Consider the following 20,799-nt stretch of genomic DNA (forward strand, 5'->3'; position numbering starts at 1 on the left):
ATGCTGTTGTGCAACAATATAGTAAAATTTACTTAAAAGAATTTTCATAAGACTGACACAAATCAAGTGTATTAGCCGGAATATAAACAAAATTATAAATATTATTAAGATACTCTTTGTAAATGGATGCAGTTGTCAAAATGCATAGTAAAAAATGACAGTATTAGAAAAAAATAAAAAATAAAACCATTAACAATTACTAAATTTTATTTTACTTTTATTTTTTCTCCAATGCAATTAGAATCAACTCAATATTAATATTAATAAAATCAATATTTTTAAATACAAATTTTGCAAATAAAACACAGAAATGTAATTATATAGTTGTATTTTTATTACTAGATTTGAATGAAATATATATTTTTTATATTTTTAAAGGAATTCTCAGTTTTATTCTATATTTTTTAAAAGATAAATTCATGAGTAATCTTAAACCATTACACAAAATGTCTTATATCAGCAAATTAATTTAATTCTGCAGCTAAATTTGGCAAGGGTGTAAGCTTTTCTTTGACATCATTCTCATTATTTATCATGGTACTTGCAGTGACATTTTTTATAACTGCTTGTTATAAGAATCACATATGCTATCTCATATTATTTCAAGAACAGATGTATAAATATATAAACAAATTTAAACTTATGTAAAGAGAGAAAAAAAAAATTGTATGAAATACATCTACTATACTGTAAACAATTATCAAAACTGTAGTAACTAAAATCTAAGACTGCCTCAAATTAAAAAAAAGGAAATTAATTAAAACGTTTTATGTACATTAGCTGAACGTAGACATTTTTTTCTGCTCTTCAAATTTTAACGTAATTTCTTTTGTTTTAGATAACTATAAATAAAACATAAATTAAAAACACAAAAACTGTTGTTAATGTAATTAGTTAAATAATGAACAGTTATAAAAATAATCAAAGTGTAAGTGTAAATTCAGTGAGTTCATAAAATAATGGAGAGGCTTTTAACAGTCAGTTTGAACAAAGCATCACAAAGGCATAAATACATCAAAATTAAGAGAACACTCTAAGAATCTTACCTGTTCAGTTGATACCAATATGCGCTTCTTTAGTTGCCCTGAAGACATCAAGATGATATACAACTTCTTGCTATACATGATGGAGGAGATCCAGTGTGATAAATAAAACAGTGAACCATTCTTTAATTTTGCTTCAGTGATCCATTCTTTTAAATGGTCTAAATTTTTTATTTAAATACAGAACACTTTCTTTTTTTGTGAGTTGAAGGAACCCATAACTGAGGAAATTTTTCATTAATTAATAATCCATGAAAGTAGCAAAATGTGGAGGAGCTTTGTTAACTTGAGAATGGAATTCTCTGATATTTGGTACACTGCATATCACTCTAACATATCCAGAAAGTTGTTTCCTGTTATACAATATGCACAAACCAAATGCACATCCCAAATTAACTTTTGGGTCATCTTGTTGATGCATTATGATACATGGAGGTTCAGTACTCAATATTCATTTTCATATTCATATTTATGCAGATGAAATCCTGAAACTTATTGAAATATAGCATCTGGAGAATAAACTTGTTTAAATCATCTAATTATAATTTAATCTATTCAGATGCCTGTAGTGAATTCAAATCATATAATTTTGTCTTGTGGATAAATTTTACGTAACAGCTGAATTTTATAACCTGTAAAGCATAATCTTTTTTTTTTAAAACATGAACAATTGTTTTTGGAACGCTAACATCATTTCTACATTGATTTTTCAGGCTAAATAAATAACTTGTACACACAACTTTATTGGTCTATCAAATACTGATGCTCATCCTGGATGTGACTACTTCAGTAGGATGCCTGTTTCTCTGAGTTTTTTGTCTCATCAATGAATGTCATTTTTACATTCATTTTATTGTAATAATGAAGATGTAATAGCATGGGTTCTTCATTAAACATAGTGGTATTCACATTGTAACTAGTACTGCAGTGTAATATTATTCTAGTGTAACTAGAATACTCAAATTTGAAAAGAATTTTCATATAAATGGCCACACAATTTGTATGATTGGATTGACTAGAATTCAAATTAATTATTTAAAAAAGGTAAAAAAAGAAATGAAGTTGAAAATCTCTATGACAATATTAAATCTCTGATGGGGGGGGGGGGCTAAATTAAAAAGCACTGTGAGTATAGTATTCAATGACACTTATGTGTGTAAAGAGATGTATGAATACTTTAATTAACATTACACAGCCTAACCTCAGTTAACTTCCATTATAAATATTGTAAATAATTTGTAGTAAATGCAGAATTTAAATAATAAATAATATTTTTTAAATCTGTATTATAACTTTTTAAAACAGTATAAAAATATATACTGGCAACACATGTTTTTTCAAAGAATTTTTCAAAATCAAGATCAACTCTAATTAATGACAGTCCACTGAACTTACTTTTGTTATTAAGAGTTAAATAATCAGTTATAATGTTTTAGGAATGATCAATTAGTTGAATATTATCAGGTAATATCATCTCAAAAAAAAATAATTAAAAAAATAAATAAAACTTTCTTTCAGATATATAGATGTTAATTTTTCTCAAAAAATACAAATATTGAATATAAATTTTCTCAATGTAAAAATAATCTTACCAGTGGGTGGATCAGTTGGGATATTTTCTGTAGTAAATGTGACTAAACCAGCTTGGCAAAGTGACTCTCTGGCATTACGGCCATAATCCATGGATGGGAAATAAAGACTTTCATCGGCAACAAGACCATCTCTTGATTTCCACCTTATTTTATGCAAAGATCTGTACAGCAAAAACAAATTCTAAAATACAAGTAAATAATACTGTATTAAAAAAAAATAAATAAATCAGTAGTTGTATAATAAAAACACCACAATCTAAACAGAAAAGGAATAATAATAATAATGATAAATCTAGGTAAAGGTTTCACAGAATTTATTTCAACTAACACTATTGCAAAGATAACAGAGCTCTGAATTAAAACATAGAGGTAAAGTACACAGTACAGTAAGTACACAGTTTGTAAATTGGTGGATAGTAGTGATCTTTCATCAGATTAAATTGTAATCTTGGAATAAAATGTTTTATATCTAACACATAGTAAAAATAGTTTGGTAAACATTTTATACAGTTCCAGTTTTAGGTCAATATTCTACTGTTTAGTTTAAGTAACTTCCAAGTTATTGATCTTTAACTTTTATCTTATTCATTTATTTTAATTTATTCCAGCTGAATAATTAAGTTCCAACTGAACCAGATACCTCTTCAATTGTTTCATGTATTCAGCACCATCCTTCTCATTAATTTTTAGTCTTTAAGAATATTGTAATTAGTAATGTAAGTAAATGTATAATGTAACATTTCTTTGTAAAGAAAATAAATATTTTCATTACAAAATGATTAAAACATTTGTAATAAATAAAAAAATTATAACTTTTCATTGCTTTACTATTCTGAGATATAACTCTATCCCTATTCTAATGTCATATTACGTATTTAATATTTCAGTGGTACGCTACTGATCTGCAATTCACATGAGTGGTACATAAAAAAATCTTTGGAAACTGCTGCTCTAAGGAAAATCAAATTTGACTAAAACACCAGTATACACAGTCTAACATTTAAATCCATATAAAAGAAAATGTCTTTACAAGGATTCAAACCATAGAACTCTCGACTTAGAAAATCAGCTGATTTTTGAAGTCAACAGTTTAACAAATTAATTATAAAAATTGTTTAATTAAAATGCAAAGATAAAAAAGGTATGTATTAAAAGTAATAGTGAATGAAATATTTTTACAAACCTTTTAAACGATTCAAATTTGAAAAGATTATCTACAACTCTAGATTTAGTCATTTCATTTCCAGCCTGAATTCTGTATGCTACAGCTCGGACAGCATGGACACCTATAAAAGCACCTTCATCTCCACTAGCACGCACTTCAACTTTTTCTGCTTTTAGATCTTTACCAGTATTGAGTTCAACTTCCATCTAATACACAAGATATGATCAGAACTTGAAAAAAAAATAGATCGTATTAAAAATGATTAACACCAATAATTGATGAAGGTAGTTGTAAAAAAATATTTTAAATGGTTATAATAAAAATTGGCTTTTACAACCTTATAATACAATCATTTGGAGTAAATTTTTACACAACTCATAAAGAATATTATGGAGAAAGTATTATGATAGTGAAAAAACTGGTGACTTAAAATTTTCTTTCAGATAACAATTGTAATACAAGTGTTAGCTTCCAGATAAAAATTGTTATTTTTATAACTGTCAGAAACCAAGTTTAAAAAAAGAAGTTAGAATCTTTTTTGGGTAAAGAAAATATTAAAATTGATATATTCTTTACAATATTAAAAAAAAAAAAACTGAAAAAGTGTTGCTTGACTTTCCTGGCTATGCTGGCCAAATATAACCTGATAAAAGTATAACTTTATTAAAGAAGTTAAAAAAATTGCTTCTCACTTTGGCTCTGTAATATAATATAGGTGCCAAAGATACTATAAATTCAATAGTCCTTTAAGTGAGGAGATTACAAAATAAAAAAACAAAATGTTATTTTAATAATAAAAATTAAGAGTTAGAGCCATAAAACAAAATATATTTTTTTAGAAGTGGGGAATAAAGTTTATGAAAAACATTTATAAAAATTCTCATATGTAAGTTAAGCTTAACAAATTTGTTTAAGTTTTTATAAATCTAACAACCCCTTCAATAGAGGCTAAAATAAGAAACAGAAAATGTTCAAAAAACCTTTTCTGCATTTTAGGTCATAGGTCTCTAATTTAAAAAATTGTAGATAGATACAAAATTTTGATAGTTCTATATATTAAGTATAAACCTTCAAACATATTTAAACCAAAGGGAGATAGAGTAAAAGAATAAAATACATATTTTTCAGTTTTAAGAGGTGAGGGTTGATTGTTTGAAAAAAAATTATTTTGGATTATTTATATATTCATTTTAGGTAACAAAATTTTTTTAATAACACTTTCTCTAAAATGCCTAACGAAAATTGAAATTGGTTTTTCATGAGACCCCCACCTCCTTAACAAATTTTGAAAAAAAATGTTAACATCCCATATATAAAAATATTTGAGCTAATTTGAAGAAAATCAGTTTGGTCAATCCTGAGATATAAGGCCAAAAACAGCGTGACACACATACATAACACATACAATTTTTTTTGGTCTAGATAAACTAGTTGAATCCTAATAGATTTGTAAAAAGACCCAAGATTTGTAAAAAAACCCAATAACCCATTTTTGTCATGATCACTATACTTTCCCCTTTAGTTTAGCTATTCTAGTCATTTTCACCAGGAAAGTAAACTACTTATTTGAAATAAGATTTTTTTTTTAATTTGAATAAAATTATTAGCTGCTTCTTTTATGATTAAGATAAATAAAAAGTTAAATATACTCAGCTTTAATATATTGGATTCCTGGTCCCTACATTAAGCTTAGCATACATAAGTAAGTTAATAAAAGTTGGCGTAACAAAAACTATTAAATAAAACATTGTGGAATTTGCCTAATACTGATGTAAATGCAATTTGGTGATTTCTGCAGTTGATACGCTTTTAAGTACAACTCACACTCACACAGATGAACACAGTTTGTCAACACAGCGGCCTCTATATCTGGTGATTATTTTTATTTAACAGAAATATAAACAGAGATAAAAAGCATTTGCTCATAATAATACTGCCATAGTGGTATTTCATCAAAGGTAAGAAATTATTAAAAGTAGGAAGTCCCAGTGATACAAATAGTAAAGGTTTCGAGTTCTGATGAAACTTTTATTTATGAGTTAAACAGTTTTTTAATGCAATTAAAATTAAATTATAACAATTTTTTGAATGATTGTCACAAATTAAAAAAAATTTAACTCATGATAAAAAAAATTCTCTTTTTTTTAGTTTTTTATTATTGAGTGCATCTTTTCTGTTACTTCTTTTTCCAAAATCATTCAGCACAGATCATTCTTTGAAACTAATAAATAATTTAACTAACTTCTTAACATTATGCTATCAACATTTAAGTCATTTTTTTAGTGATCCATAAGCTATAGTTCAGTATAATTTATATCATCATAAGATTATTCTCATAGTCTCCAGCAATAGTTTATTAATTGAACAATGAAATTTTTAAATTTATCTCTTGTGAATGATTTGATAAGCGCTAAGGAAATCAATATCACTTATCTAATGATGACAAAAATTTTGTTCAATAAATACAAACAACTACTGTTCTACTACTACTTCTGTTGTAACAATAAAAGATCTGCACTTTTGATAAAAGTTTTGAACTCAATCATTCAAAATATTCTTACTCACTTCTTTCATTCATCTTTATATCAATGTTCAATAACCAGCCTCCTGTGATTATCAATTGGTTTCAACTCTACAACATTCAAAAAATATATTACAACCAAAATTTTACTGTCAACAACACTGTTGATTATTCGTTTTAAAATCTCATAACTTGCTTAAAAATGATTATGAGGAATGTCAAATTGCAAACAATAACATCAGGCATCTGGTCAACTTTTATTTTGCAAGTGATTCAATCCCTTTAAAAGTTCCAAGCAGTCTTTACTCTAAAATCAACTTTATAAAATAATTTTAAATACAATCATAAGATACAAAATTATTTTACTGATAGTATTAAAACCAAATGTTTGACACTATCTAACATCATAATGTTATAATTTCAAAAGTGAATAAATTAAAAAAAAAGTAAAAAACTTTTAATTTGCTTACTCACTTCATAACGTGAAAATCCTTCAACAGGAAGAAAACAAGAGTCAGTGATAATTTCACCTGCTTTAGTATGGTGAATAACTATCAACTTGAATCCTGGAGCCATCTCTGCAGCAAGAGGTATCTCAAGTGTTGATACAGAAAGTCCTACAGATTCTTTAATTTTTCTGTCACCTGTATAGAGTATCTGGTCTTTAGATACAACCTGAAACAATAATTTATAATATAATATCACTAAATAAATGACAGATAAATAATAAAAAGGTCTCATACCTAACTAAACACCTTATTGTATGGTGCAGTTGATAACACATCTGTCTAGTGTACAAAATTTAAATCTAAGAAGAGAGCATACAAATTCATTGTTCAGGAGTAAAGTACAAGTGGAAAATGTGTTAATCTGAACCCCATGAAAGTATGTTACAAGTATGTAACCCCCAATTTTTCATATGTTACAAAAAAAAGAAGATCTGATGAATCTTGGTGTTAAGAAAAATTCATCAGAATGTGTGTGTATATATATTTATTTTTGATTAAGTTAAATTTTCAGTACAGTTCTAGAATTGTTTCATCAAATTCAATTCTTGGATCTTTTTTTGTCAATCATTTTGTGTCATCTTAGCCTAAGATATAAATTAAATTTATTATTTACTAGTTACCTTGGAAAGTAACTAACAAATTACTTGATTTACATAACTATTTAATTAATACTATTCACGTAGTGAGGTTATTTTAAGCAACGGACTCTCACAAACCTACCTGGAAATCATGGAAGGAGGTTTTTTATAATTCATGGATCAAGGCACAGTTCCCTTTTGTACATGATTTTTTTTTACTTGGCAGATTATATTAAATTTTAAATAATCTATAAGATTATAATTAAAAAATTAATTATCCAGCAAAGGGATATTTAAATATTTAACCTTGATAAGAGGAAATATTGAAGTACTTTACACACATTAAAAAAAAATTAGAAAATTAAAAAGTAAAATAGAAATTAACCTGAAAAAATATAAATAATTTAGAAAAAATGTTTAACGTTTTAAGATACCTTTAATATATTAAAAAAAATTTTAGCACTTAAGAGCCATATTAATACAAATTAGCTATGATACGAGTCCAAAAAAAGAGAAAAAAAGAAGAAAATTGATAACAGAGAAGGAAGCACCCTGTTTTAACAAATTTTTTTGGCAGTTTTTGCCTCTGCATAAATGCTCATACAGTTCTTTATGAAATGATTCTTCAAAAGGCCTGCTAGTTTTGCATTGGCCAGAGATTAGCCAATCCTGAGTAAAACATTTTATTTTCTGTAGTTCAATTATTTGTAATCGGATCAAAATTTATCAGAATAAAATCCACTTTTTTAAAAGAAATATTAGATTTAAACATTTAAATTATTTTGACTTACATTCCTATTGGTTTAATTTACAATGTACTACATTCCACTGTTTGGGTTCAATCAATGACACTGCCTTGGGCATGTAGCTTGAGTGAACAAATGAAATGCCAAACTGTAATTTGGCTTGGAGCTTGTTATAAGGCAGAACAACCTCAGAATAGTATAGTTTAATCCTATAGTATAGTATGGTTGAAATTTTTTTTAAATATGAAAATGAAACTATGAACTTGAATTATTACAAAATTAATAACAGCATAGAGCTACATACATGATTTTATTGTTGTTATAAAATACTTATATGTAGCGTTCCATATGGGATACCTTCGAGTTCCCATACATCCTCCACTCCTTGGAGAGTCCTGGATTTTTACCTTTTCCTTTGATTCATTTCTGTTAACTTTAACAATTATGGGATGTTAAAATGTAATGATAAAAAATTGTTATCTTAAAATATTTAAATATTTTCTGTTAACATATATGGTGGTTATTTTGAATTATTAATAAACTATTTGTTAAGTTGACTACAATTCATAACATCTGTTCATTTATTCATGACACTTTTTACATTCCATGGCTGCTTTGTTGTTCACTTGATTAGCTCTGAGGTTAACTTGGCTGGTAATCAAAATTACTGCAAACAGCTCAGTTAATTTTGACATTTAATTACACAAATTTAATAATAATGGTAACACACAACACACACACACACACACAGACAAATATATATATATTTTTAAGAATGTAATTAATTTTATTATTCCACTATTTTTAATTATTTACTGTATTATTAAATTAATCAGTAGTATTCATCATTATTACTGGTAGAGAATTACATTAAATGCTCATACCAATGCATATAACAGTAGTATTTTATTTTACATATAATTCCTGCTATAGTTAATTTTCAATATCATCATACTTATTAATAAAAAAAAAAAAAATAAAAATGGGAACTGTTACAGAATGTCAAGAAATTTATATAAAAAATATTTAAAGAAGATAAATAAAATGCGGAAATCTTGGATTTACAGCTGAATGTTACGGTTACTTCAAAGATTATTAATAAAAATTCATTTCTTTTATCAACCAATAGATGAAATTGAAAGTATATAATTCATTATTAATTAGAAATAAATTATGCATGTTATTCTATGGAAAAACTAAGACATTAAACATAATATAAAGATTAGGTGTAAGTAGTCTTGAACCACAGCCTATGATATGGTGTACTAACACTTCACTGCTCAGCAGTCATACAGAAACACAACATTAAAATGTTCAATGCAACTGCAGAGAAAGAAATATTTTGTATGAACAGAAATTTACATTAAGTCAGCACACTATGGATAAATTTGTATTCAAACTCAACTTAGGTAGTACTAAGGAGAAAGTCTCATGATGACAGAAGAAAATTTATACGAATTTGCTTATTAACAAATGGTAATACATGCCAGTCATGCAAACTGATTTAAAAGGCACTCAATCTTTAAATAGACAGCAAACCAAAATTTGCATCACTTTTGACCTGATCACTGACATCTTAAATTTATTGGTAAGTACCTCATCTACTAAAATACCATAAAACTAATATTGTTTTCATAAAACATGTTTAAAATAAACTTTGAAGCAGTAAACTCCTGATTACCTAGGAATGAATTAGCTGATTTTTACCTTATCTAGTTAGCAAAAAATTTTTTTTTGCAATAAATTATTTACATTAAATTCTAAGAATTATCTTAGGTAAATAATAATGCTAGGTTCTAATTAAAAAAAATTTAAAACATCATTGCATGATACATTATTTAATAATTGCTTCAAAAATATACCTAAAATTGTGTTCGAAAGAAGCCTAATATAAAGTTTGCTACACAAAATCATGTGTACATATATAACTAAAAAAAATTCTTAATAAAATTTTGTAAAACAATAAACTTCAATTTTAGAAGTTTAGAGTAATTAAATAGAAGAATATTACAGAAATTAAAAAAAAAACCTGTGAATCAGAAACTCACTCACTAAGTACTGGAAACTATCCATGATAAAGTTTGATTTAACATGAAATATGGCATATTCTCCAACAACAGCATCAGATGTTGATGTGAAAACGCCAATGTATTTGTTAGAATCAGTGTGATGACGCTCAGCTTCCATAGATGATTCAATGTCAGTTCCATCACTAGCGGTGAAAATTGCTGAAATAACAACTCTAATTGTATCATTACGAGTATCAAATTTAACTGGAAGAACTCCATCTCTCAGGTAATTCTCATTTTGAAAACTAGTAAAAAATAACTCTAATTCTTCTATTTGATTGTCTGACTCATATTTATATTTTAATTTATGTGAGTTATCATTTACTCCAGCAATTATTGCAGGTAGCGTCACTTCTCCTGAATTAGAATAAAGTGTGGCTTGTATTTGTAACTTTGAAGATGTTAGTATTTCCTCAGGTATTTTTTCATTATCTTGAAAGCTGACAACAACCTGAAGATTTGTAAAAAAATTAATATTAATAGGCAGTAATAATAACAATTATAATAATAGGCAATATTAATTTTAAAAGTATATTTAAAATATTACTGATTAGCTATAGCATAAAAGATAGAAAAAAATTAAATGCATGGCATTTGAGAATAAAATACATTCTTAAAAAGATTATGTAGAAATCAAATAAACTTAAAATTTTTCATAATATAAAATAACAATGTGTATGTATGTTCTTCATTTTTTTAGTGACTCAGTTATAAAATTATGAAAGTTCAAGCTCAAGTTTCTTTTTTCATTAGCCAGAAATGGGTCAAATTTTTATCTTCAAATAAACTTCCATAGAATAAATTATTAACAGTATGACTATCACTAATGTTTTCATTTTATTTATTACTAGCTCCCTGTTGCAGTTTTGCCCGCGCTACATGGTTACTTGTGTTTCAAGGCATCTTACCCCATTTGTGAAGTGAGTCCACACATCTACCTATGGTTAGTACTAGTACTAGTACTAGTACAGATTCTATTGATTGACGTCCATACTCTGCAAGGTTGTTCAAAGGCAGGAGGTTTCCAACATCAGGGAAGATAGGTCTCCATCCAGTTTTGTTTCCAGGAACCTGTTAAATTGAACTCCAATGCAGCCAGCTCCTCAACAGATCTCATAGGCGGTCTCCTAGATTACAGTGTATATCTATTCAGATTGGCTATATCTTGGTGTATGTGGAGTCGAGGATTGCCCTGTATTTGTGTGTACTTTTGAAGGACAGTCGTGTTATGATAGAGATCAGGAGGGGGTATGCAACTCAATATAGGCAAACATACGGTGAGGGTTGATCTTAATGTTCTCCTGATAATCCGCATGGTGTTATTTAGTTGTACATCAACCTTTTGTGTATGTGTGCTGTTGAACAAGACTGGAGCAAGTATTCTATGGTTAAGTAGATCACCCCAAGCGCCAAAGTGCACAAGGTTTTGGCAGAAGAACCCCAAGTTGTTCCACATATGTTATGGATGATGTTATTTTTAGTTCGCAGGTTTGCAGCAGTGTTTTCCAGATGTCTCATGTAAGAAAATGTTTGGTCTAGAGTAACGAGGTATTTTGGATACGTGTTGTGATGGAGAAGGCTACCCTCAAAATGAACCTAGAGTTGTCTGTTTGCCACCCTGTTACAAAGATGGAAACAAGCCAACTCCATCTTTTTGGCATTTAGTTTCAGCCTTCACCTACGAAAGTATGCTCCCAAGCTTGACAGATCAGATATCATGATGGCTTCTGTTTCTTAAAAAATTCTTGTCCTATGACTATTACCCAGTCATCTGTGAATCTGAACTACTGTGATCTAATGTCAGGAATGTTGAAGATATAAAGACTGGAATACAGGGGAGCCAGAATGGGCCCTGAGGAAGCCCGTCTATTCAGCATTTTTGAGGAGCTCTTGTGGCTACCAATATAACTTGAAAAGTCCTACCAGTAAGCATTTGTCAATGAGTCAAAAGGTCTTTCTTCATGGAATTACTTGTATAAGTTTATATAGAAGACCATGTCTCCAGATGGTGTCGTAAGCTGTAGAGAATTCTATAAACGCAGCTGATGTCTTCAGATTTTTTTGGAAACTTGCTTCAATATAAGCCATTAGTGACATTATCTGGTCTGTGCAACTCTTTTCTGGTTGGAAGCCAGCCTGCTCAATAGAAATCCTTTCAAATATTTTGCTCCCAATTCTGTTATATAAGAAAGAGCCTTTCAAGAAGCTTGTATATTGCGCTCAATAGAGTAATTGGATGATAGCTTTTTGGGTTGTCATTCAACTTACTGGCTTTAGATTATTGATGACATTTGATTTTTCATCTCACTCAGAATTCTTCCTCGCTTCATGATGCCTGTGAAGAACTGGGCCAGCCAGTCTTTTGTGAGTTTACTGTAGTTTAAGAGAAAATCTGAGTGTATCCCAACAGACCCTGGTGCCTTGCCTGCTTTCACATTTTTAAGAGCTTTTATTACTTCCTCAGTTGTAATAATGAATGGGAGAATTATTTGTTCCTGGCTAGCCAGGGCTTTCAGTACTTTAAATTTGTGTTTCACTTGTGTTGAATGAGCTCTATCCTGTGGAGCTCTAGATGAGGATACGATGTGGGCTGCAATCTTCTCCAGGTGAAGGGATGTATTGCTATTTTTTGTTTTAGGGCTATCGCCTAATTTCCTTTACCAAGCTTCTTTGCTCGATTTTTAAATTCCAGATTAGCAACTGTTTCTGGCCACTTCTTTCATTGTGCTGCATCCAGTTTGTGCAATAGGTCATCAGCTATTTCTCCATCATCTTTCTTGAGGAATTCCTGTATTGTTCTTCACATTCGTCATTCCACCCAGGTATGTATTCTTTACGAAATTCTCTGGGGATGGCCTCTTCTACTGTTTCAGTTATTACTCCTATGAATCTTGGTAGTTTTTGATCACAGGTGGGATCCATTCCATGCATTTATCAAGCCTGCTGGAAAACCTCTCCCAATCTGCCCTTTTAATGTTCCATATTGGCCGAGGGAAGGATCTGATTAGAGGGATGCTTATGCATACCTCTATAGCTACTGGTCAATATTGGCTGTGAGGAAAATCTGTTAGGATTCTAAGGGTGGTTTGTAAAAGTATGTTATCATTTGTGCTCACAAAGCATAGGTCAGGATTATATTCTTAGTTCCAAGCTGCTGATTTAAAAGATTCCCGTTCTTTAGCATCAAATATCAGGCACATGTTGTTATCATCTGTCCAGTTCATTAATGGGTCACCATTGATGTCGTTGTCACTATATTTTCATAGTGTAAGATGGCTATTAAAATCTCCAACATACATAGTTGAATGGCTATGTGAGGAGGCAGTGTTTCGAGTGGCCAGGCGATATTAGGAGGTTTATATACATTACTAATGGTTATTTCTCCTACCTTAATAAAACTTCATGGATGATGTTTGTGCAGGATATCTTAGACAGGTGAACATGCTCAACAGACGAGCGAACCTAAGTGATAATCCATAGGCATGATGAAGTATGGCTCCCAACAAATCATTTCCTGGTATCCTACCTCTTTTAGGAAGCTCTTCTTCATTCTCAGTGTGGGTTTCCTGCATGGTTATGATGTCAATATCGTTATTTAAAATGTTAGCTTGCCTCCATGTGAATTATATTGTAAAATTATAAAAAAATAAGTTACTGATGTAACATATTATTATAACAAATTATCAAACAGCAATTCTCATAAAATTAACAAATTCAAAATTATTTCATCAGATAAAACGTATTTCTTTATTAATAAAAGCCAACAAATAAAATATAGTGAGACTGATATACATATTGCACTTAAAAAAACCATAATCTTATTGAAAATACACTTTAAATTAAATAATTAGTATGAATCTGTTAGGCACAGACAATAAAAAGTTATGTTCATATGAGAAGCTCAAAATTAAATTTAAATTAATGCAAACAAAATAAATAAAAATTTACCTCTGTGTGAAATGGCATACCAGGCCTGAAGACAGCATGTGAAGAGCTGAGGAAACTAACACGAAGTTCAGATGGAATAATGCGAGTGAGACTGTAGCCAGAAACTGTCTCACCATATAGAAACTCTGTTATAGATACATCTAATCTTAATTCTAAGCCTTCAACAAAACCCATTATTTCAATTACTTTACTCATTGGAAAAACAAATTCATAATTCTTAGATTTCTGCAAAAAAAGGAGAAATAATAAATTAAAAAATAAGTATTCACTTTTAAATATATAAAATAATACGTAAAGAAAACCTTTTTTGGAGCTATTATGCAGATCTTTCATAGAAACAAATCTGTTTCAAAAATTTAATGTTTTTTTTTTTAAATAAAAATATTTTACAAAAGACCTTTTATAAATTTTATAAAGTACTTGATAAAATTAATATACAACCATTGACTAAAAATAGCTAATTTGTCACTAACATGATCTGAGAATTAAAACAGTTGTTTAGATTATTAATTATTATACTTACATTCAATAATGAATAATATAATTAAGTGTAAATTTATATAATATAAAGCTGCAAACTTAAATGTGATTAAATATGCATGAGTTAAGTATAAAAATATATATTGTTAATATAATAATAGTATTTATGTACTTGTGTCTATTATTTGCAAAAATAAATAAATATATTCACATAATTTTCTTGTACCTAACATTTTATTTTACACAACTGTTAAATTATTTTTAAAATAAAATGATATTCATCATCTCACTATCACTTAGATGAGTTCACACAAGTAGCAGTAAATTAATCATTCATAAATTACTTCTTAATATGCATAAGTTGTAATAATGGATTGTCAGCTCTTGTCTCCATCTTCAGTTTCCTATTTTATAAATATGCATAACATATCAATAAAATTTAATAAACTCAGAACAAATATCATTATTAACTATTATTTATAATTTACTGATGATTAATTTTTCTCATATGTAATTAGATGAATAAATTACAAAAGCCGTTTACTTTGTCACAGCATAAAAATATTTTTATTCATATAAAGCTAGCTAAAAATATTTTAATATTATGACAGTAAATAATGGTTGCGTAATACCAAACCTATTCAGAGTAGTAATAAACATTATTTTTGTAAAAATTTATATTAAATAAATATAAAATACAGTTTTTAATCATTTTTTATTACGCACAGAAGGGCTTCTCAGTCAAACTTAAAAAAAATATTTCCTCCAATAGCCATTTAAATTTTTTTTATAAAATAATTATATTATTATCAAAAATTATGCTCATAATGTGGTCAGTAAAATTTTCATTAAGTAGAAGGAGTTAAAATAAGTGACCAATGTCCTTTGACACCACTGATTTTTTATTTGCTTCCAAAAACAGAAGATTGCTCAGCTACAGACTTTACTTCAATTTTTGTTATATGAAAGGATCAGGGGCTGTTGGTGGGGGGAAAGGGAGTATGCACAATGACACAACTGAGATTTTACTGACTCCTAGAAAACTTCCTCAAAGAAATGGTTAAAATATATTTATAAACATAATAATTTTTATTTATTATTTGAGGGTATCTAGAGAGCCTTCAAGGCAATGAGACATAAATCTCTAAGATGCCACTGAGTTTTTATTTTTCCCTGAAAGTAGAATATTTTGAAAAAGAATAGTTTAAGCCATGAATAAATCCAATTTTTGTTAATCTAAGGGAGATCAGGAGATATAGGTAGTTGGGAATGTGAAGCTGATCATGATTTCAAAGAGTTTTTTTTGGCTGTTGGAAACACAACATGTTTTTAAATGTAATCGTTTGACTAACATAATATCACTTATTGCTAATATTAAGTGATTAGGGTTTCAAGGAAAAAGAAGTCTGAACTATTTAGACAAATTAAGTTTTTGTACTTGTTCCTTTCTCTGAAGGTAGAATGCATTTTGAAAATCTGAAATTGACTAGTTCAAATATTTTAATTTTGCAATTTATATTAATTTAAGGGGAAAGAAATTGTACACCAGCAAAATCTGCATAAAGAGAAGCATTTAAATGTTCTTTGAAATAAAAAATAGTCACATTTTTTATTATGTATTTATATTTTTCTTCAAAAAAAGATAAATAATTTCCTAATTCTTATAAATAAATTCCTAATTTCTAAGTCTTTATGTGTGTGTGTGTGTGTGTGTTTGCGTGTGTATATATATATATATATATATATATATATATATAAAGTTAAAAAAAAAAGTTATACTACATATTATGTGTCATAAATATGTATAATATAAGAAATATAAGCTAATGTATATCATTAGCTATTTCTGATTCAAATTTCTATAATTCATAAATATAAAACATAGAATATTGAGGATTCTTTTATTTAAAAAAAGAAGTCTCTAACAAGAGGTGGAGAAACTGGGTGTGCGTTGTAATGAAAACATAACCAAACTATTAATATTATAATTATATGAATTCAATAAAACTTAAAATTATTACTTACAATAAAAGTTCTCTCAGTAGAAATGTTAGTAAAGGTATCATTTTGAGCAAATCTTCGACCTGACAGTTTTAATATAGCATTTCCTCTAGCAACTTTTTCTGATATAAATAGGCCAGATATGTAAGCAGTAATGATCTCTTCATTTGACAACACATAAGGAGGCCACATAATATGTACCTGATAAAACAGTTTTAAAAATAATCCACTTTTGTAAAAAAAAAATTTGTTTAATAACTATTTTACTTCCTATTGGCAATTTTATTAAAGAAAAAAAAAATAAGAAAAAGTAATCAGCAATGAACAACTGAAACAATTCCAAATAGAAATTGCCATCTACTAACAATATGATATATTATGAAAAAACCTTTTGCAACTGATTATAATTATTGAAGAAAATTGAAAAATGTGGGTGTTCTAAATGAGTTAAAAAAGAAAGCAGAATGGAGATGGAAATAAAAGTTTTGCCCATCTAATGTCTTATTAAATAGGTAAAATTATTAATCCAGAAGGAATATTCTATTCCAGAAGGAATATGTTTTCATAATTGAAAAGGTGAACATATGTTGGTTATAATATATTTTTCTGATGAGGAATTAAAACTTTGATTAGAATAGTCAAGTTTAGAACTTAAAAATGTCCTGCTAAAAATTCAGAAACCAGCAAGTTTTATTTAACTCATGAAAATATTGTTAAATAGTTATTTCAAAAAGAAACTTGATCAATAATATTGAAAAGTAACTTGATCAATAGAGAATAAACTTACAACTCAGTTTGGAAAAAAAAATTAATAAATATTTAATAAAATAATATTAATTTATTATAAAATAAATTTAACAGTTAATAAAATATTTAAACAGGGTGGTAGTAACTGGAAAATTTTAATATATTGATTTACAAATCATAAACTTAAAAAAAAAATAACTTCAGAACACATAATTTGATAAGCTTGTTCCTGGTAAATTAAATTGAGAAAGAATGACATTACCAGCTTTAATTCCATTCACTCAGAACTTTGTGAAGCTTTGATGATATGGTAGCAAATATCAAAAATTGTTTTTACAATTAAATTGACTATTATATTTTTATTTTTTTGACCAAAAGTTAGAAGACTTAGTAGTGAGTTAATAAGTGAATAAGCCATTAAGATGATTATTCAATATTTAACTTCTTGTAATGCTAAGACAAAAATTAATATCAGTTGATATATACAGCATATTTACATGATTCCCTGCTAACAAAAAATTATCGGTAAATTTGGGATATCTCCTCCCAACAAAAAATCATAGGTGTGGACAAAAAAAAAATCACTTGTAAAAAGGAATGCATGGTATAAAGATGAAGTATTAACACTTAGGAGATCATAAAGAAGCATAAAATAAAAGCCAGAAACTGGGCTCACTGGTATAATATCATATTTGATTAGAAAAATACTGTATACTGTATCTGCACTAAAAAATAAATTGAAAAGTGTTTTTATTACATGTAAACTATACTAAAGATATGTATATTGTTAATTTGATATTAGGAGAGAGCAGCAGTATCAAAATATTTACTATTGCTCATGAAAACCTAAAGCTGATTAAAAAAATGTTATTCCTCTTGATCAGTCTAACCATTTTCACAGCAACCACTGTGAGCAGCCACCAGTTCTTATCAAGTACACTTGACATCAGTGAGAAATATCAAACCTCAAACAAAGGATTAAAGTATGTTTCCACTTTAATTAGTTTCTCTTCGGTTTGGTCCCATGCTTTAATACGTATTTTCCAAAAACCATCCTTTGTCATTTTTGGTAATTTAAACTGTAAGCTAGCCACACCTGTAAAAGTAGAAAAAATGAAATGGTACAACTAATATTAATAATTAGTTAATAGATAAGTTTTCTATCAGTTTAATACATTATTTCAATGCTATAACATTTTAAATTAAATTTTATAAATCACTATTCAAACATATGTTAGGATAAATTCTTGTTTAACTATCATTTTCATTAAATGTATTTTTTTGTCTTTACATCTAAAGTTTATTTCTAAAAGGTTTGATAAGGATTTGGTAACATTTTTACAGCCAAACATTCTAAAGGTAAAGCTATATCTACAGCCAAGCTATATCAAGGAAATACAGTATAAAAGTTTGAAGCTTATAAAATTTATTCCATGGCTTATTAGAATTAAAACCTAAAAACTCCAATTAAAAATGAAGGTTACATCTTCTGCATACAGGTTGACAAATAGGTATATGGATTTTTATCATATACAAATACATACGTGAAAAAATTCAATAACAATGAGACCTTTGCTAGTTTTTTGCACTTAGCTGAGCGTTTTTCATTTATCATTTCATTCCAGCCTTATAGAATATGTAAATATGCAGAGAATAATGAAATAAGCATTTTAATTTAAAAAATGAACTTCTAAACTTATTATTTACTGTAGAATTCATGACAAGTTTGATTTAAAAAAAATTAATACTCAAAATTACGTAATTTTAAGAAAAAATTGATAGACACCAAAAGAAAAGAAATTTCTCATACTTATTCATACCAAAACCACAGATTCCTTCATATTGCAGTTTAACAACCTGACTAAGAAAAGTAATATCCTTTTTTAAATTTTAAAGAAAAAATGTTCATACCTACAAAGAAGTGGTATGCTAATATGAGAGAATCTTTAAAGGAATAAGCAGTAAGTGATATTTTTTTTATCTTATTTATCTAATAATTATCCACATAGTTACCTCTAATATTTTTTGTGTGAGGGTAATAGATTATTATCACCATTATGTAGAGAGTAAATAGATTATATCCAAGACTATCTCCTACCAACAAAAAATCATAGGTATGGACAAAAAAAAAATCACTTGTAAAAAGGAATGCGTGGTATAAAGATTAAGTAATTACAAAACTTGATCATGAAGAAGCATAAAACAAAAATCAAGAATTAGGCTCACTGAAATAATATCATATTTGAGTAGTATACTTATATTCTGTATCTGCACTAAACTGAAATCTGTTTTTAATTACTAGTAATCAGAGTCACATAAATTATGAATTCTATTCATTTGATTGCATTAGCAATGCAATCAATGTGCCAGTGTATTATATGGATGAAGATTACAAAGATTATTTATTAAGAAGAGAATTATGTTGTTAATACTCAAGGTGTATTTCAATAAATAATCTATGATTACAGCAAAAAAATTGTTTCTCCATAAAGAGCCACTTATATAATAGGGTTTGAGATCAAGACAAGATTTTAACAGACGGGTTCAGTTGAAAAGAAACAAAACATATTTATGATACTGTTGAATGCACATATAATAAGGTATACTAAGGATCAATAGACTGCCTTACCACAATAGTGATTATGTGCATAACTCCCAAATATATGTTGATTTTATAAGGAATTCATTGCATATGGTATTTTTTTATCATATACAGTATGAGTGTATACGGCTCACCAAAATTAACACCAAATAGAAATATTTTCTACATTTTTTCTTTTTCACATACTTAAGATAAAATAAACTAATACTAAAGGAATTATAAACTAATATTTGAATGAATGTCGGGTATTTAGGTAAATCTAAAATCTAGTTCTCAGACAAAACGTTAAACTACTCTCATCAACATCAATCAGAGGTACTCCATGTGTGGATGATCACCTCCTTCCTTTTGCTCTCCTTTCTTGGACAAGTGCCATGGGAGTTTAGTTAGCTGCCATGTCTCCACTTATGGTTCATGTGATTCATGTGATATGTATGGAAACAAACACGACAGCTACTTCTATGTAGGAATATGCCTGTTAAAGTGTTCAAAGACTTTGTTGCTTATATGGTAGTAGTACAAAAAAAAAAACAAAATATTGGCTGAGGTGCCTACTGGTTAAAACCTGTTCCTATTCTAGCAAAAAAAAATGAGATCTAATGAACTGTTGACAATTATTAAAAAAAAACTAACACCGAACCAAACATTAAAATATAAACATAAAGTTGATCTTGCATAGTGACTTCAACAATTCACTTCTGTTTGATGCTGAAGTTCAGATTAATTATATTTTATAATTATCAGAAGGAGCATAGGAAAATAACAAAGGAGTAAAAGTTTGTAAAAAGAACATAAAAA

The 20,799-nt window shown here is 27.9% G+C and overlaps 1 protein-coding gene across 5 annotated transcripts in view; it reads right to left on the reverse strand.

Moving 5' to 3' along the window:
• LOC142331279 (CD109 antigen-like) overlaps positions 1–20,799 on the reverse strand; it is a 144,654-nt gene that overhangs the window by 77,562 nt on the left and 46,293 nt on the right. For 3 of the 5 annotated variants that reach the window (XM_075377066.1, XM_075377065.1, XM_075377067.1), the window contains exons 6-12: positions 18,365–18,495; positions 16,677–16,853; positions 14,172–14,396; positions 10,207–10,674; positions 6,796–6,996; positions 3,819–4,006; positions 2,636–2,796 (exon numbers count right to left, since the gene is read on the reverse strand). In XM_075377066.1, the coding sequence (XP_075233181.1) occupies positions 2,636–2,796; positions 3,819–4,006; positions 6,796–6,996; positions 10,207–10,674; positions 14,172–14,396; positions 16,677–16,853; positions 18,365–18,495 (1,551 nt within the window). Of the gene's footprint in view, positions 1–2,635; positions 2,797–3,818; positions 4,007–6,795; positions 6,997–10,206; positions 10,675–14,171; positions 14,397–16,676; positions 16,854–18,229; positions 18,496–20,799 lie in introns of those variants that run through there. The other 2 variants (XM_075377068.1, XM_075377069.1) reach the window with 2 other exon arrangements.

The sequence above is a fragment of the Lycorma delicatula genome, chromosome 10 (assembly GCF_047948215.1).
Source record: "Lycorma delicatula isolate Av1 chromosome 10, ASM4794821v1, whole genome shotgun sequence".
NCBI lineage: Eukaryota > Metazoa > Arthropoda > Insecta > Hemiptera > Fulgoridae > Lycorma > Lycorma delicatula.